The sequence below is a fragment of the Dasypus novemcinctus genome, chromosome 3 (assembly GCF_030445035.2).
Source record: "Dasypus novemcinctus isolate mDasNov1 chromosome 3, mDasNov1.1.hap2, whole genome shotgun sequence".
Classification (NCBI taxonomy): Eukaryota; Metazoa; Chordata; class Mammalia; order Cingulata; family Dasypodidae; genus Dasypus; species Dasypus novemcinctus.
The window spans coordinates 44545653-44566011 of record NC_080675.1 but is presented as its reverse complement, the minus strand read 5'-3'; the positions used below and the strand labels follow the sequence as shown (position 1 = coordinate 44566011).

Genomic DNA, 20359 nt, shown 5'->3' with positions numbered 1-20359 from the left:
AAATGCTAAATAGCAAAATGGTAAAAGAAAGTCCTGTATTATCAGTAGTGACTTTAAATGTAAATGGATTTAAACTCTCCAATCAAAAGGCAGAGATTGGCATCATGGATTTTTTAAAATGACACAACTGAATGCAGTTTGCAAGAGACTCTCCTTAAAAGCAAAGATACAAGTAGGTTAAAAGTGAAAGGATGAAAAAATATATACCATGCAAGTAATAACCAAAAGTGAGCTGGAGTGGCAATACTAATATTGGATATAATAGACTTTAAATATAAAATAGTTATATTGGACAAAGATGATCATTATACACTGATAAAGAGCAATTCAACAAGAAAACATAACAATTATAAAAATATATGCACTTAAGAGCAGAGTCCAAAAATATATGAAGCAAGTGCTGACAGATGTGAAGGAAGAAATTAATGGTTCCACATTAATAGTAGGAGACTTTAACACACCACTCTCATTTATAGAACATCTAGTCAGAAGATAAGTAAGGAAGTACAGGACTTGACAGATACACTAAACCAATTTGAACTAACAGACATATGTAGAACATTGCCCCCAACAAAAACAGAATACACATTGTTCTCAAGGGCACACAAATCATTCTGCAGGACAGATCATATGTTATACCACAAAACAAGTCTCAATAAATTAAAAAAATACTTAAATCATATAATGTATAGTCCCCTACCACAACAGAATGAGGTTACAAATTAATAATGGAAGAAGAAATGGAAAATTCACAAATAAGTAAAAATTGAACAACCTACTCTTAAACAATCGGTTAAAGAAGAACTCAGAAGCAAATTATTATAGGAAATACCTTGAGGCTAATAAAAATGAAAATACAGCATACCTCTACTTATAGGATGCAGCAAAAGCAGTATCAAGAGTAAAATTTATAGCTCTAAATGCTTACATTAAAAAAGAAGAAAGAATTCCAAACAGAACACTAAATTCAAAACTGGATGAACTGTAAAAAGGAGCAAACTAAACCCAGCATGAGTGGAAGGAAGGAAATAACAAAGATCAGAGTAGAGATAAATGAAGTAGAAAACAGAAAAACAATAGAATCAATAAAACCAAAAGATGGTTCCTTGAAAATCTCAACAAAACCAACAAACCTTTAGCAAGACTGACAAAGAAAAAGGGCACAAATACGAAAATCAGAAATGAAAAGGTGGACATTACTTCCAACCCTGCTGACAGAAAAAAAGGACTCTAAGTGGGTGTTATGAACAACTGTATAACAATAAATTAGATAACCTAGATGAAATGGACGAAATTATAGAAACACACGAACTGCATACATTGTCTCAAGAAGAAATAGAAGATCTCAACAAATGAATTGCTAAGAAAGAGATGGAATCAGTAATTAAAAACCTAACCTGTTAAAGCCCAGGACCAGATGGCTTCACAGGGGAATTTGACCAAACATTCCAAGAAGACTTAACTCCAATCCTGGTCAAACTCTTCCAAAATACTGAAGAGGAAGGACCATTTCTTAATTCATTCTATGAGGCTAACATTACCTTCATACCAAAGCTGGATAAAGACACCACAAGAAAAGAAAACGATGGACCAAGATCTATTATGAATATGGATGTAAAATTTCTCAATAAAATAATGGCAAACTGAATCCAGCAGCATATTAAAAAAATTATACAACATGATCAAGTGGTATGCAAGATCAGTTCAACAGAAAATCAATTAATGTGATACAGCACATTAATAGAATAAAGGGGAAAAAAACACACAATCGTCTCAATCAAGGCAGAAAAGGCATTTGACAAATTTAGCACTCTTCACTGATAAAAACACTTAGAACAGTAGGAATAGAGGGAAACATCCTGAACATGATAAAGGGCATTTATGAAAAGCCCACTGCTAACATCTTACTTAATGCTGAAAAATTTCCCTCAAAGAAAAACTCCCCTCTGATATCAGGAACAAGACAAGGATGCCCACTGTCACCACTGTTATTCAGCATTGTCCTGGAAGTTCCTCTCTTAGCAATTGAGCAAGAAAAAGATATGAAAGATATTCAACTTGAAGAGGAAGAAGTAAAACTTTCCCTATTTGCAGATGATATGATCCTTATACCAGAAATTCTGAAAAATCCACAACAAAGCTCCTAGAGCTAATAAGTGAGTGGGGGCAAAATAGTGGGAGGTATAAGATCAAGACCCCCAAATCAGAAATGTTTCTGTACATAAGCAGTGAACAATCAAGAGAAGAAATCAAGAGAAAATTTCCAAATATCTAGAAATATCTAGAACCAAATATCTAGAAATAAATCTAACCAAGGATATAAAGGACTTGGACCCAGAAAACTATAAAGCATTGCTAAGAGAAATTAAAGAAGATCTAATAAATGGAAGGCTCTTCCATGTTCATCAATTGGAAAACTTAATATCATGAAAATGTTGATACTGCCAAAAGAAAATTATAGATGCTATGCAATTCCAATAAAAATTCTAGCAACTTTCTTTGCAGAAATGGAAAAGCCAGTCATCAATTTCGTATGGAAGTTAAGGGACCCCAAATAGCTACAGTCATCTTGAAAAAGAGGAATGAATTTGGAGGACTCATAGTTCCTGATCTAACTTATTACAAAGCCACAGTAATCAAAACAGCATGGTACTAGCATAAGAATAGACATAGAGGTGAATGGAATCAGATTGAGACCTCAGAAATCAACCCTCATGTTTATAGCCAAATAACTTTTGATGAGAGGACAAAGTCAACTCAATTAGGAAAGAATAGTCTCTTCAACAAATGGTGCTGGAAGAATTGATATCCGTATGCAAGAGAATGAAGCATGCAACCTTATACCATACATAAACACACAAAATGGATCAAAGACCTAAATATAAAAGATAGAACTATCAAACTCCTAGAAGAAAATGTAAGGCAATAGTTTCTTAGACTAATACAAAGCAGTGTAACAAAAGAAAAAAAAAATGAGACCCATCAAAATGAAAAACTTTTGTTTCTCAAAGGACTTTATTGTGAAAAGAAAAAGAAAACCTACATAATGGGAGAAAATATTTAGAAACAACTTATCCAATAAAGCATTAATATCCAGTCTGTATAAAGGAATCCTTCAACTTAACAGCAAAAAGACAAACAACCCAATTTAAAAAGGGGCAAAACACTTGAACAGACATCTCTCCAAAGCAGATATACAAATGTCCAAAAACCCTATGGAATGATGCTCAACATCATTAGCCATTTGGGAAACGTAAATCAAAAGCACAGTGAGTTACCATTTCACACCCATTAGAATGGCTGCTATTTAAAAACAAAACAACCACAACAAAAACTTAGATAATAACAAATATTAGAAAAGATGTGGAGAAATAGCAGCACTCATTCAAACACTCATTCATTGCTGTTTGCATTGTAAAATGGTATAGCCATAGGGGAAAGCAGTTTGATAGTTCCTCAGAAAACTAAGTACAGAACTACCATATGACCTGGCAATCCCATTGCTAGGTATATATCCAAAGAATTGAAAGCAGGAACTTAAACAAATGTTTGCACTGTTTCTAGTGGCATTATTTATGATTGCCTGAAGATGGAAGCAATCCGAGTATCTATCAACCAATGAATGGATAAATAAAATGTGGTACATATATGCATTATTCAGCCGTAAAAATGAAGTCCTGATAACATGCAACAACATAGATGAACCTCATAGACATCCTGTTGAGTGAAATAAGCCAAACACCAAAGGCCAAATCTTTTATGATCTCACTGATCTGAGACAATTAGAATAAATAAACTCATTGAGTCAGAATCTAGAATGTAGGTTACCAAGGGAGAGCATAGGGATAGAGAATAGGAAGTTAAGGCTTAAAATATACAGGGATCCTATTTGGAATGATGGAAATAGTTTGGTAATGAATGGTAGTGATGGTAGCAGAACATTATGAACACAGTTAACAGCACTGAAATATATATCTGAATATGATTAAAAGCAGAAACGTTCGGCTGTATATATGTTAACAGAATAAAATTTTAAAAATAAAGTCCTTGAAACTACACTACTCATCAGTGTACCCTAAGTTAAACCATGGACCTTAATTAAAGTACAATCATAAAAATTTGCTGTCATCAATTGTAACAAACATTCCACACCAATACAAGGTGTTGGTGGCAGGGTAGCATATGGGAATCCTGTATTTTATGCATGATTGTACTGTAAACTGACTTTTCTAACAAACATAACTACCTTTCCCTCTTTTATTTTTCCATCCTTTACTCTTTCCTTTTACTGCTTCTCTATCTCCACATCAGGGAAAGTACTGCAATTTTCCTTTCCATAACAGAGTTTACTTTCAGTGCTGCTGAATTCAGAGTCCAGAGTGCTAACTATGACACCATGGAAGCGGACTTGGCCCAACGGATAGGGTGTCTGCCTACCACATGGGAGGTCTGCGGTTCAGTCCCCGGGCCTCCTTGACCTGTGTGGAGCTGGCCCACGTGCAGCGCTCATGCGCACAAAGAGTGCCATGCCATGCAGGAGTGTCCCCTGCGTAGGGGAGTCCCACACACAAGGAGTGCGCCCTGTAAGGAGAGCCACCCAGCGCAAAAGAGTGCAACCTGCCCAGGAATGGCACCGCACACACAGAGAGCTGACACAGCAAGATGACACAACAAAAAGAAACACAAATTCCCAGTGCCACTGATAAAGATAGAAGTGGTCACAGAAGAACACACAGCAAATGGACACAGAGAGCGGACAACTGGACTGGGGGCGGGGGGAAGGGGAGACAAATAAATAAAATAAAAAATAAAAATAAAAAAAAATTTCAATGCTGCTAACTTTCCCCCCACACACTCTTAATTATAGTTTCTCATCTTATAAAGGTGCCCAACTCTTGCCTAACCAGTTACTCTAGATGAAAAACTAGTGGTAAATTTTCTTTTGTCATTTTTTCATGCAACAAATGTTTCAAAGGCTTTGTTCTAAAAATGAGTTTTACATATCAGAGAGAATATAACCAGAGGTTTTTAATTCTTAGGTTTACCAAGCTGACTTTCTAATAACCATACAATTGGTTCCCAGATCATTTATTTTTTAAAAATATTTCAAATATGCAGAAAAATAGAACTCGAGGACTGTTTCATTCTGTTGAATACATTTTAAATGTATTCTAAGTTTATTCTCCATAAGTGCGTTATTTAATGGTCATATGATGAGATGTGATTCTAATTTATTTTACACAATGACAACATCTTAACTGGAGTTGTTTTGTATTTTCAGGTCAGTAATTTCTGTTATTGAAAATATAATTCAATACCTTTTACATTAGTGAAATCTCTGCTGATATCTTTGTGTTTTCTATTTATTACTCTGTGGCCTTTATTATGTAAAATAAACTCTAGAGACTCTGGCTACTGTATTTTCTGTATTTTAAGTTGTACTTTCTTATCACTGCATTATAAATTGATGGACCAGAAGTAACATTAATGATATATAGGAGAGCAGATGTAGCTCAAGTGGTTGAGTGCCTGCTTCCATTGTATGAGGTCTTGAGTTCGATCCCCAGTACCTCCTAAAAACAACAACAACAAACAGCAAAAAAAAAAAAAAAGCTCTTATTGGAGAGGAAGTGTAGCTCAGTGGTTGAACACCTGCTTCCCAAACTAGGTCCCTGGTACCTCCTAAAAAGAAAACATGTAGAAGTTGGATTGTAAAGAAATCATCTATAAAATTTAGCATTGAATCTCTCTTCTAACTTTAAATTAATAACCAAGTAAACAAGCAGGACAGATTCTATTATTACAATAATTAAAAATATAGATCTATTTTGGTGAAAAACTAAAATTTTAGTATTTTCTTTCTTTTCCTTCTAAAGATAATAGATGCTTGGCTTAAACTTGTCGTCTTTAGTCATCCCCCGAGTCCGTGTGCTCTTTCATGAAAGTTAATACAAGAACCATTTGCTATAATGACAACCTCTAAAGCATTTAAGAATACTTTATTGTCCAATTCAAAAACAACCACAGCAGTAGTAACAAAACAGAACTTTGCTCAAAAACTATCCTTGCTTGACTATAAGGTGTTGGGATGGCAGCATGTTAAAATAGAAAAGGCTATGGGCTTGCAAGATAGACCAACCTAATTATGAAACTCATCTCTATCACTTTTGCTCTGGTACCTTGGGCAAATTACTTAACTTCACAGAAACTTTATTTTGTCCTCTGTAAAGTGAAAATTATATTTCTTTAGAGTTGCTGTAAGGATGAAAGCAACCAGAGTGAGTACATATTAAATGGAAGATGTATGAGGAATACAGTATGGTGCTGATGATTTGTTTTTATATCTTCTTAGGTGAAGTGAAGGACAAAAACGTTCAGGTGGTGGAGCTCCCCATTGTAGACGGACTTCATCCCCGTCCTCCATATTTACCTCTCGCTGTACCAGAAGACCTTGCTGATCGACTCTTGCAAGTCCACGGTGATCCTGCAGTGTGGTGGGTGTCCCAGTTTGTCAAATACTTGATTCGCCCACAACCTTGGCTGGAAAAGGAAATAGAAGAAGCCACAAAGAAGCTTGGCTTTAAACATCCAGTTATTGGGTAAGAACCTGATTTATTCTTCATACAATGAGATGTAGTAGTAGGGTTACAGACCTTTACAATATATTGTGAAAAGTGCCAAAGAAAAGCAGCAGGCAGTAATTAAAGTGTCAGGACAGACTCTAGTCAAAATGGCATTTCAGGGGAGAAGAGAAACCAGCAGCAGCCAGTCTCAACTCTGATTAGCACAGAGGTAGGTTTTTTTTTTTTAAGGGCACAAGAGGGAATGGAAATGGGGAGCTAGAAAATTACTGAGAGGATCTGGGGGAGGTCTGACGGGGACATGGGGAGGGGAACTATAAGATACCTGAGGAGGATATGGCAAAGATCAGAGGGGATCTGGTAGTAGACTTAGGAAAGAGGGTCAAGTACCTGTGCAGTCATTCTGAGATCACTACAATCTGTGGTTTAACAGTTTTGCGTCATCTTAGGTAAGAGCTAAGGATGAGACCAGAGGTCTGCCCCAGGGATGTAGCCTAGCATTAGGGAAGTCCACACTAAAGTTTGGACAAGTTTCTGCTGCCAAGTCTGTTGGAAGAATTCACAAAGGGTAGTTTAATTTTTTCATAGCCCCACCAAAGAACAGAGGCTCCAAGGTCCACCATAGGCCACAAGGAGACTGTTCTTCCTTTGTTCACTTAGAACATCCAGCTCATCATGCTTTTTCACCCTTATTCATTTGTTTATTCAATTAATGTATTAAACCCTGAGGAAACCTAGCAGAGTTATATTTTATTGAGAGTATTTTGAATATAATACATGCCTTGTATCTTACTTTAATAGGGCCATGAGATGAAGCTATCACATTGATAGCTTTTCTATTGTACCTTATTCTGAGGCCTCATAAATTGCCATTGGTGATTATTTTGCAATTTTTATATTTTGATGTCTTTTCTGTCCTGAAAGCTACTTTGAGAATAAGGATACAATTTGTAATGTAAACTAATGTTAACATTATTACTTAAAGTTCTGTCTTGGCCACTTGGGAGTTATGTACATATGTATTCAGTCTCTTACTTGTGCTAAGAGGCTATATCAGGAAATCCTGGGAACAAGAGAAATACCAAAAGAGCATCTTTACTCATAAACACGTGCTTCTGTACATATACTTCATTATAAACAAGTTTTCCTAGAACCTGGTGCTAGATTTTACACCATGGGAAATGTTTTTGCCATTAGACCTAATAGAAAGAATACTGGACTGAGAGTTAAGTGACCTGGGTGTTAGTCCTGACTTTTCCCTAATTGAATGATTCTGGGCCAACAAGTTACTTAATAATAATATTGGGCTCTGAATCTTTTTCATCTGTAAAATGAGAAAAGTAATACCTGCCTTAAAACTGATAAGGCAGTTATCAGTTTTGATGTAAAGACAAAAGGGTTTAGGTCTATCAGAGAAATGCACTGTTAAATATTGTTGCCATTCAGAGAGACTGATGCTTAAATGATCCTGAAAATAGACTTTTAGACTACACTGTGGCATTCTGTAACCTATAATGCTTGTAATAAAGTCAGCCATTGATTAATATTAATACATCTGATTCATTCACTTATTTGCAGAACATTTATTGATACCTGCTACTGTGGGGGACAGAGATTAATTTTTAAAAAACGACTCCTTCCTTCCAGCTTATTACAGTCTATGGGAGAAGAGATACAAGTAAGCATTATACAGGGTAAAATGTGATAAATACCCTGAGAAAAGCATTTAAAGTATTTCGGGAAGTCAAGAAAGGGAAAAAGTATTCCCACGTGCATCAGGAAAGGCTTCATAGCTGTAATATTTGAAAAGGGTTCAGAAGGATGGAATTGAATTTCCAAACTAGCATCAACCACATTATTTCGTTTGATCTTGTAACACAATTTTGTGAAGTAGAGATACCTATTTTATAAATTAGGAAACTAAAATGCAGAGAAATAAAATTTCTGCCTAAAGTTCCAGAATTAATCAGGACTTAAACCAAGTCCAGTTCTTCACAATACCACACAGCTCTTCCTTCAACACTAGTCTGCCTACACAAAGATACATAGTTCAATTAAGAGTATACAATCCAAAATTGAATGTTGTCTTTGAGATGCGTTATGTAGTTTTCTTTCTGTAGGAGATGGACCTTTTTAACTTTATTTAGATTTCCTAATGTATTTACCAAAGACCTAGCCTTATCAGTTTGCTGTAAACAATCCACCATGCTGAGAGTTGACCAGATAGAGTAAACAGACAGCTAAGTTAGTTGTGCACTGAAGTAGTGTGTGTAATAGAGTGGACTGAGTTTCAGGACTCTGGGAGGCCATCCAGCTTCTACCACGAGCAAGTTATGTAATGTTGGGCAACTTACTTCTTTACTCTGGGCCTCTGTTTCCTCATTTATTTAAAACAACAGCAGCAACAATGGCATCTAAAGTTTCTATTAACCCAATACTAAACAATTAGATGTTTGTGTCTGCCTATCAGTGAGTCATTTATTCATTGTGTTTGTGCAGCTGAAAGTGAATAAAATCAAATTCCTTGCTCTTAAAGAGCTTTATATCTAATAATGAAACTCAGGAAGTACACAAATAACTTTCTTTTGTGAAGACTAAGTCAAAATGTATGAGAGAAACCAGCCTCTCTTTATATAATCACTGAAATGTCTTTAGAAACATCAATTCTCTTAACTGTCAGATGAAGACATTACATCAAATGACTTCTAACATCTTTCACAGGTCTAGCATTCTACCTTTTCTATAAAGATTCTGTTATGGTCCTCTCAAATTATTGATCCAGGCCTAATTCAGTACTTAGAGAATTGAGAAAAATTTCTTCTTAGTGCTCTACCACTCTCCTTTCTTAAATGTTTATCTTCCTTTGGCTCTCCCTTTTAATTTTCATATTTCCCACCCCACACAACCCCTTGTTGTATCTTAGTCTTCATACATAAAGTTACCAATCCCTATTCTGTTAGTGCTAAAAAAATTACATGGTAAAATCAGAGTACCAAATAGTATTTTATCTTGTGAAACTTTTAATTGAAATTCAGGAGAATGGTTCTTTCTTCCCCACTTCATTTCTGTGAAGCACACTAAACAATTGCAATTTCCTGAGAGGAGGATGTGGGAAGGAAAAGATGATAGTAGGTGTTCATATGGTAGAATCTGCATCTGCACTGTAGTCAAGAATGCAAAAAAAAGAATAGCCATAAAGAATGCAGAGTGGTAAAATTAAACCCTCACTCCAATCTCGTATTTTTTAAAAGTTAGTTTTTAGACTGATCCATGCCTATTGTTCCAGAACCTACATCAGCGTAATAGAATCAAAGTAGGAGGTGCTCATATGCTGTGAACCAAAACAAAGTAAATCTACCTACCATTTCTTTCCACTTGTGAATAGTGGTTTAGTAATTTTGAGGGAGTGGGGCATATTCAATGAGAGTCTTTTAATTTATGAAAACAAACCATAACTGTTACTATTATGCCCATTATAATTACTTTGGAAGCACTAAAATGGAGGAGAATACTGTGGAAGTTAATACCTTTTTCACTACAGGACAATGTAAATCCATGTTCCCAGTTTTACGATTTCAGGACTTTTCTTAAATAGGAAAGATAAGATCAGTATCTGCTTGCATTTGATAGAAATGCATACAGCAAAAGGGCTGGAATGATTCCATTAACTTAAAAACCCTAACATTGCTTGCCTGCCTTGATTGTGCTATAGGAAGAGTCCATGCAGGTCTTTGGTTTCCTTGGACAACTTTAAATTCTATAAGCTGGTAGTTACAGTGACTACAGGGTAAAATGAAGAAAAAAATACCTGGTATCAGAATGTTAAAAACAATATCTTTAATGTTCTATAATAACTACTGTGAATCCTGGTATCATTTGGTCTCAAAAATCTTAAAAAGTTCTTTTGGTTTTTTCTAGAAAGGCTAGTTAGTATTTTGCCTCTTGGTAGGTATTATAACTCTGGAATCTTCTATTATTTTTGATATGTCTATCGCTTACTACATAAGAAAACATTTTTCATAGGCTTCACTTACTTTCTAATTCCTCTTATACTATTTGATATGCCTTGCAAATATTATTTAGCTATATGTGTTTTAGTTGTTTTTTAAATATTTCTTTTGCTTTTTCTAATGGTGAAAATGAAAGAAAAATTGGTTAAAAAAATGCTCATAACCCACAATGAGTAGGGATATAAAGTTGAGTACCCATAAAAAAAACCAGAACCTTGTCAGCAGTACCTGAATTTTTCCCTCTGCCCTACAGAGTCCATGTTAGACGGACAGACAAAGTGGGAACAGAAGCAGCCTTCCATCCCATTGAGGAGTACATGGTGCATGTTGAAGAACATTTTCAGCTTCTCGCACGCAGAATGCAAGTGGACAAGAAGAGAGTATATTTGGCCACGGATGACCCTTCTTTATTGAAGGAGGCAAAAACAAAGTAAGTTAGACCAACTAGTGATTCTAAAATGAAATTTTCTCTTTTAATTGGAAAGAATCCTTAATTCCCATGTCATATGATTCTTGTTATAATATTGTTACTGATTATTGGGTTTTTTAAATTCAGATGACTGTGAATAATTGTTATCTAATCAAAGCATATTTTATTATCTATATCTAATAATACTTCGTAACAAAAAATCCAAAATGAACTAAATCACTGACTTATGTATCATCACCAATCATCATCATTATCATCATTGAAAGCATTTGCTAACTAACCATGGAAGACTTTTAATAAAACACATACTGGGTGCTTTCCCTTCTGATCTCAATATCTTTGCTCACAATTATAAGCAACTGAATACACATGTAAGATAAAGAGTTTTCATCTTATAAAAATTGTGGAATTTTGAAAATAAAATGAAAAAAGGTGAAAAAAATCAAAAGATGAGTTTTGTTAATGGAAGGATTAAGGACTGCTAGTAAATACTGAACAGTAATCATCATTTACTGAGCCAGCCTCTGTTTCAAGCGCCGTGCTAGATGCTTATCATGGAATCCCCATGCTTATCAAGGAATTCCGAATCTGGTGGGGGAAATAGACAATTACTCTACTCTGTGAGTAATGCTACTATAGGATGAAACCACATACACAAAGCACTGTACCTAATTGGAAATTTCTTATCATAAGATCTGGGTAAGCATGAAATTGACCTTCATTTGCTGTTAATAAAAAAGGAATTTATTAACTGTATGTGGAAGTTAGGTAATGAGGGAGGAGAACATTGCAACTTAACTCTACTAGGATACCATCTCTTCCTGACATCCCTAACCCTTGACTGGGCTAAGTGTCCATTCTCTAAAATTTTTTGTGCATTCCTCTGTTGTAGCATTTAGTACTTGCTTACTTCTTTCTCCTTCATTAGATTATATAAGCACCTTGGACACAATTTCTAGCACTTGTAAGTTCCCAGCAAATGTTGAATTGTGTTATTTCAATCCCATCAGTTTGAAAAGATTTTATTTGAAGTAAATCATTTAAACTATTTGGCTGTTTATATAACTAAAGTGCTTCTTGGGCCCTTTTTTATGTCATAGATGAGGGAAAAAATAGAAACAAATTAAGAATGAGGACTATTAATTTAGGTATTTATCCCGGTCATTGGATAAGAAGTTAAATCTAAATCCTATTTCTACCCCCTAAGAATATAAATTAAATTGGATTCAAATTGATTTTTAAGGTACCCTCTTGACACAAACACACATACATACACAGAGAAAAGAGCAAAAAAATATATTGGCCAAGTACAAGCATGACTTAATCATGAATTAATGTAAGAGTATAAGAATTAAGGATTAAATGAACATTTGCAACATTTGTAAGAGTTAGGGATTAAATGAGCAAAACAGAATAAAAAATTTCACATTTTTTCAGATTGCTGATCAGATCTATTTGAGAGAAACATAGTTAAAATAGTTCACTATGCTCCATCATTTTAAAACACCATACTGAAGTTATAATTTGGTTTAAGAAAAGGATATTAATTTTATCTACCCTTCTACTTATCCTTGAGTGTATCACAAGTTTTTTTTTTCCCCCTTTTTTATTTTTTCCTTGATTACCAAAATAATTCATGCTCATTTGAAAAGATGGATACTGGAAAATACACAAGCAAAGGAAAAAAACATTACCCACAATCCCATTACTTAGTGGCAGCAATTGCTCTTGATATTAATACATTCCATCCATCCACATTTTGTAATAGTTGATCATACTCTGTATAATCTGCATTCTCATATAATATGACAATACATCCATTTTCCTAGATCACTAAAAACTCATTATAAATGTCTTTCGAAGACTACATATCCACTGTATGAATATACTGTTGCTTACTTATCATACTTCTAATGTTGGACAGTTAGGTCATTTCCAATTTTTCACTCATAAATAATACTGTAATGTATGCCTAAAATTGTCCATCTTATTTTCTTAAACTAGATTTCTAGACTTGGAAGTATTTAGATCAAAGGGTATGAACAATTTTTATAACTTTTGGTCCATAATGCAGCAAGACAATTTTTATACCAAGCAACCTTTATAGTATAGTTGACAGTACATAGGTGGACTTTGGGAATAATAAAACTTGAATTTCCTTTTTCAAGTCAACAGCTATAACTCCTCTCCCTGTAGAAGTCCAGGCAACAGTTTTCTCCATATTCTGTAATAAATGTAGTCGTAAGCATTTTATGCATAATTTTTCTCTTTTTGGAAACCCTTTCATTTTAATATTCTGAGTCATTTTGAAGATTTTCTTAGGAATTTCAATGCTGTTTCTTAATTATTACGTAAATATTTTTCTACTCTGAATTAACTCTGCCTTAGACATCTCAGGATTGGTTTTGATTCCTAGGCAAATCATAAAACCTCTGCTGTTGTTTTAGGAAACCCAAAGCGTAAATTAATCTCTCAACAAGATATATAGTATCCAGGACCATACTGATTTTTTTGCTTAAGAAGCATAAAGAGATGAAGAATTAAACTTAAAGGTACACAGGGTTCACATAGTTAGAGGAGACTCTGTCTTTCTGGGTGGCTAATCCTTTGAAAGGGGTAAAGATTAACTTCAAAGTTGTGGCTTTCTGTGTGAAGGTAAGCAGTTAGTTTGGTGATTAGTATTATGCCTCCGTTTTCTTAGGTTAAGACTGGGTTTATCCATGAGATCTTAGCATGTCCCAATGATTGTGGCAGGGATTGCTAATGTGACAGTATTTCTCTTAAATAATTCACTATTGAGGTTTATATCACAGAATTATTGGCAGTCAAAGGAATAAGTCCATTTCAATCCCATTCAAGTTGTCTATCCAGATTGTTTTCCAAGATTTTGGAGAATGGGGATAGGGGTGACATGGTGACACAGGAGATAAACAAGCCTTTAAAAATCTCCCAGATAAAATATTTGCATACCCGGTCTTCTCTGTATCAGAAATTAGATTCATTGAAATGAATGAGGCAAAAAAAAAATAAGTTTTTGTGGCATGCTTGCCTCTCCTGTAAAATGAGTAATCAGCAATAAGGATTGGTGACTTTCTTTACTAATTTATTGAACTCCTACAATATGCTAGACATAGTATAGGACACTGAGAATTCAAAGATAAGTAAAAGAAAATATGTAGTTGATTCTGTCTGGGATTTTTCAACTGATAGAAAATGCACATCTAACAAATACAGTTAGATAGTTATGTAAGTTTGGTAAGTGTCCTGAAGGAGTTATATACCTAGTACAATAAAATTCACTAAGAAGAGTGTCTCACTCAGTCTGAGGAAAGGCTTTAGAAAAGAAAATTTAATGTTAATTTATAACTTCAAACTAGTCTTTTGTGGGTGATATAAAAATACATTTTTATAAAGGTGGAAGAAGAAATATTTCTTTTTATCATTGCCAATCTTTGCAATCTCAAGGTAGAAGAATTCCTCTCCTGACATGTTTGTCGGAAAAAGAAAGAGGCATTTTATATAGTAAAATCCAGAAAGTTCCATGCTCATTACTTGAAGGTAGAAGGTCTCCCTCTCCTCTTATTATTTTTGCTTCTGTTTGTTTTTCCCACTTCCTCTATCCCTCATTAAGCAATCTTTTGTATATGGAGAGAAGGCCTGAGGAGCTAAGGTACACTCCTGGCTTGGTTCCACAATGGGACCTTTAGTTAGGAAGGATATCAATATTAGTGTCGTTTCTCAGTAAATGCATCACTTCTTTCCTCATTTCACTGAGCACCCAAACCTTTGCTTATAAAATTGGTCTTTATTCAAGGATAAAATCAGTTCTGGTGTATTTTAACAATTCTCCTCTCCTCCACCCTCCAGCCTTTTCATATTTATTTGTTCCTGTTTCTGTCCTGAGTATACAGCTTCATAGGGATCACATTAAAAGTCTTTCTGTTTTTTTCTTTTTAGAACAAATGTGACATTTCCTTCATCTGCCTGATTCTGAGCTGAGGAGGGAAAAATGTCAAAATTAATGAGGCCAAATGGATCCAAACACTGAATACCAGTCTAAAACAGTGCTCAGAGATTTTGCTTTCACAGTCATTATTAGATAGGCAATGAGGGAAAGCTTCTTGGTGGCCAAGGAATGAAAAGAAATTTGAAGCAGCTGTTAGGGGATTAGGAAAAATCCCAGATATTGGTAGCACTCACTTGTTCACAAAGCATTATGTAAAGTGCTAGGTGTTATGATACATAGAAAAATAAGGTATAGTCCCAACCTTTGGGAAATACTGTGTGGGAGACAGATATGTAAATTGACTCATACTGTTTCAGGGATTCTAAGTAGGAATCATTATTTTTTTAACAAATATTTACTGAACCTCTGTTAGATTCCAGCTAGGTGCTGAGAATAACACAGTGAACAAAGCTGGTGAAATGTATCTCTTTATAGAACTTATATTCTAGTTAGGGATGATGGAGATGGGGAATGGAAGCAGACAGTAAATAAGTATCACATTTATATTATGTCAAATGATAATAGCCATGGAGAAAAATTAAGCAGGTAAAAGAGATAGGGACTACCGAAGACCTCACTGATAATGCAACATTTGATCAAAGACTTAAAGAAAATAAAGAACCAACCAGGTGGATGTCTAGAGGAAGAATGTTTATCACAGCTAACATTTATTGGACATTCACATAACACATCAGGTACTCTTTTAAGCACTTTACATGACTTAGTGTATTTAATTGTCATGAAGTTATATCAAGTAGATAGAATTGTTATCCCCTTTTCATGTAACTTCCATAAGTTTGCAACCTAACTCTATATTAAGAAAATTTGATTCACTCTATACTACAATATAATTATACCTTTAATTCAGAGTGGAATCATTTGAGCATTTAGTAGACTTTCTAAAGACACCCTGCTTTAATAATTTTTAAATATATATATACACCCACACACATACATACTCTCTCAAGCAAGACAACTGAAATGTTACTTGATGAACATCTACAACGAATTTGTTTTCATAAATTTATAAAAATGGATGTCCATTACCATTATTGGCTGAGAGTAGATGATGCTTCAAGAAGTAGAGATGGGTGAGATTGAATCTAAGAACTTTTAAAATATTCATCTCTTAAATTTTTGTGTCACCAACTTGTAATATCAATGAAGACTTTTACAAAGTGTAACCCATGTCTCAATTGTCACAACTTCTAAATTAAAAATTTTGAATGAAGTTTTATCATGATATTTATATTCTAAAGGAAAAGATCAGTGACCAGATATGAAAGCAACTTGAAAAAACTCTTAAAGATCACTCATTTTTAAGAGAATAAGGAGTGTACATGTTGCAACTCTTTCATTTATTGAGAAAGGACATTTTGGGGTATTTGTGTGAGAGAGACATGCCAATAACTTTCATATACAGGGCATTCCAGAATGGTTTCTTCCCCATTGATGGATTTAAAGATGCCTCATTGACTACTCTGTTGAATGCCATAATTAAAGCTCTTTACTTTAGAAAGAGGACTATTGGTCAAGGATCAGGTCTGCCTCTCCTGATAGGATATTTTGATCTCAGTGACCATGTATAAATTTGTTTCCTTTTTCAGGTACCCCAATTATGAATTTATTAGTGATAACTCTATATCTTGGTCAGCCGGACTGCACAATCGATACACAGAAAATTCACTTCGGGGTGTAATTCTGGATATACATTTTCTCTCCCAGGCAGACTTCCTAGTGTGTACTTTTTCATCTCAGGTAAGTGATAGTAAGACATTTCTAAGTGGTCAATGCTTTTGGTCATTTTGGGGTCAGGAAATTTCTTTTTGGTGTTTTTTTTCTTTTCCCTTTTTTTAATGTTATTGTGATTCAGGTATAATTTTCCTTATGTTTCATTATGATCCCTTTTGTGAAGATTGAAAAGAATCCATAAAATAGCTATTTGAGTACCCTGACTATTTAGTTTGCAAGCAATGGTTGAATACTTCTCCACCGAAGCCAGTTATTGGAGTTGTTTAAAGTACTTTGCTTATGATAGAATTTAATAGAAACGGCAAGTAATTAAGCTTACAGAATATGTTCTGATTTTGCATACAGTCAATATGTAACCAGAATCCATCCATTTCTACACATCACATCAGTACACTGATACTGAGAAACTTAAATGCTTAGCTAGTGTAAGTGTAATCCCTCCTTAGTCCTATTACATTTCTACCAAGTGACAACCTGTTCATTTAATTTAAGTTATACTCACAATCATTCTTTGAGTTTATTGTTGCTGATAATTACATATTATGGGTTTGGTGTATGTGCTTTTATGAGTGGTCCAGTCAGCCTTATATATGCAGTGCAATACCAGTATAGCACTGCTTATTGTGAATTTTATTTGCTCTTTCATTTATACACATATTAATGGTTAGATTATTCAAGAAGCTGTTAAATGACTAATTTGCGCTCAGCATTATACTAGGGTACAGAGAGGAGTTCAAAGGAGATTGAAGATACAGCTGTTGCCCTGGTCTAGAATCAAATAAGGAAAATACTCATGTGAAATAACTAGAGAATAACTACCAAGAACTATAAACCAGTAAAAGATAAATGTGTACCAAAATGCTAAGAAGAAGCAGAGAAAAAAATGTGGAAAGGAAAGACATAATTTTCATGGGAATATACTATGGAGAGCATAATTTTTAAAAGATTTTTTTTTATTATGTGAAAATGTGCATTGTTACAATGAGATGGTGATGTGATTGTTGGAAAGATACCTACCCAGGCAAAGATTACAAGTTCCTTCAATATGGAGCAAGAGTACAACTTACTACCCAAAGACAACTATACAGAATAGTTGTTATAGCAGTAATCTAGTGAGAAGAGAAAACTTTGGCCTTCAACTTTCCGTGAAAACATCCACTGCTAATGTTTCTCCCTAACTGGTGTGAGGATCCTGTCTTTGAGAAGCATTATCTTCCATTATCATTGGGTTCCTGGGGTGTTATTCCTACCTGATCCCTCCTAACTGAGAATCTGGCTATGTGCCTGTCCGATCAATAGGTGCAAGTTACTAGCAACGCCCCCACACATTACTGAATGTTAATTGTTAGAGTGGGTGAACCAGGGGTCAGTATCCCAGGTGTGCCACCTCCTCTCTAGGCCTAACTTTTAGGCCTGCCTGAAGTCTGTTCTAGTCCAAGGTATCACAGCCTCAGCACTATTGGATTTTAAGCTGGATAATTCTTATTGTAGGGAGCTGTTCCATGCATTGGAGGATGTTCAACAGCTTCTCTGGCTTCTACTCATTAGATGTCAGTAGCACTACCACCTCAGATTGTGACAAACAAAAAAAAATGTCTTCAGATGTTGCACAATTAATTGTCCCTGGAGAGCCACTGTTCCAGTTGTGAAGCATTAAAATGAAGTAAAGATACACATTTTTGAAGTCACTTAGCTTACATGTAGCTAAGCATTGAGATTTATAGGAATATTCTTTATTCTTTACCTTCCTTATTCTATGTCATCTTAATAATACCATTAGGCTTATTCTGGGAAGAAAAACCTTTTTCTCTTGTTTTCCTTTTCAAGGAGATGCTATAGAATTTTTCATCTCCATAACTGTAATTTTGACCCAGATATCAGGACCTCTGACTCTTCATAATGGGTCCAGAGAAGCAGTTCATATGAAGGAAGAATGGTACTAAGAGGACTTTTTGTATCTGTATTAGTCAGCCAAAGGAGTGCTGATGCAAAATAGCAGAAATCGTTGGCTTTTATAAAGGGTATTTATTTGGGGTAGAAGCTTCCTTACCAGGCCCTAAAGCATAAGTTACTTCCCTCACCAAGGTTTATTGCCATGTTTTGGAACAAGATGGCTGCCGATGTTCAGCCTTCCTCTTCTTCTTAAAGCTCTGTGGTCCCATCTTCTTCCAATATCAGCTATAGGCCATCAGGCTCTCTAGGTGTTATATCTCTCCTGGGGCTTGATTCTCTCCAGGCTCAGGCTTGCTTCTCTCCACAAGATCAGCTATAAACTCAGGCAAATGGCTCGTTTCTCTTCCCAGGGCCTATGCCCTGTCTGTGGAACTGTCTCTGTTCCTCTGTGTTCTTCTCCTGTGTAATTACTTCCTGGGCTCCAGCTCAAAACTCTAGCACCAAAACTCCAACTAACTCCTCTGCTCTGCCATGTAGTTTTTTTCTGTGAGTCCCCACCTACCAACGGGGTGGGGATTCAACATCCTACTGACATGGCCCAATCAAAGCCTTAATCATTATAAAATCAAGTAAAAATGAAACCTCAGAATCCAGTATAATCTAATATGCCCTGAGGGACAGACCAGTTTACGAACATATTCCATTTTCTATTTTTGGAATTCATAAACAATATCAAACTTCCACGTAGCCAAAGGAATGAGATTCATATTTAAATTGTTCCTAAAACTCTTGGCAAGTCAATGTTCATCTAAAATGGTTTCTATTTATTTGAACCACATAATTAAACATTAAACATTATTTTCTATCCCAAGATATATTTGAACACCTCAGAATATTTCAGGTTAGTGGTCAGAATAAAAGTTTAATGGTAAAACCACCTTATAGTTGTAATAGTGAGTGGTAGTTTGCCAAACATACTCACCTCCAGTATCACATCCTTATGTAATGACTAACTCTTGTACCATTTGAGATCATGGAATAATTCCAGATTCAATGATAAATCTGAGGGCTTACTACACCCCAACATTTTTTGCAGGTGTTTTTGGTAGAGAGGTAGTTTAGTAGTGTTTAATATTCTTTCTGTATGAGTGAAATTAGTTGCTGGACTGTAGCACTTTCCTTACCATAAACCAAAATTAGAATTGCTTGAAAAATGCCCAGAAATATCTTATCATCACAGATGTGGTGGGAGAAAGAGTTACTGAGTGGATTGAAATGCCAAGCCACTGAATTCACCGGCAGATAAAAAGAATGAGGCAAAATGGGCCCTAGAGTCACACTATCTGGGTTGAGTACAACTTTGACCACTTAGTGGCATTGCACAAATTACTTAGCCTATCTCTCCCTGGAGTTTCTTCACCTACATAAATGATGATGATATCAGTACTTACTGCACAGAGTTTTGTGAAATTAGAGAAAATAGTATCTAGCAATAAATTAATCACAATAAATGTTAGCTGCTATTATATATTTAGGTATAGGAATATCTTTACCTGTTGGACAGACTCTACAGTATTTGATTATCACTCTTTTTCACAGGACACATTTGCAGATTATATGTTCTTTTAGGAGTATAAAACATGCTGTGTAGTTACGGGTAATGCTTAGACTCTACCCAGTCACCATG

At 35.0% G+C, this 20359-nt stretch overlaps 1 protein-coding gene across 7 annotated transcripts in view; it reads left to right on the top strand.

The window, feature by feature from the left end:
* FUT8 (fucosyltransferase 8) overlaps positions 1–20359 on the top strand; it is a 334871-nt gene that overhangs the window by 303935 nt on the left and 10577 nt on the right. For all 7 annotated transcript variants that reach the window (XM_058293266.1, XM_071213869.1, XM_071213870.1 and 4 more), the window contains 3 exons: positions 6353–6599; positions 10845–11021; positions 16635–16785. In XM_058293266.1, coding sequence (XP_058149249.1) covers positions 6353–6599; positions 10845–11021; positions 16635–16785 — 575 coding nt within the window. The remainder of the gene's footprint in view (positions 1–6352; positions 6600–10844; positions 11022–16634; positions 16786–20359) is intronic.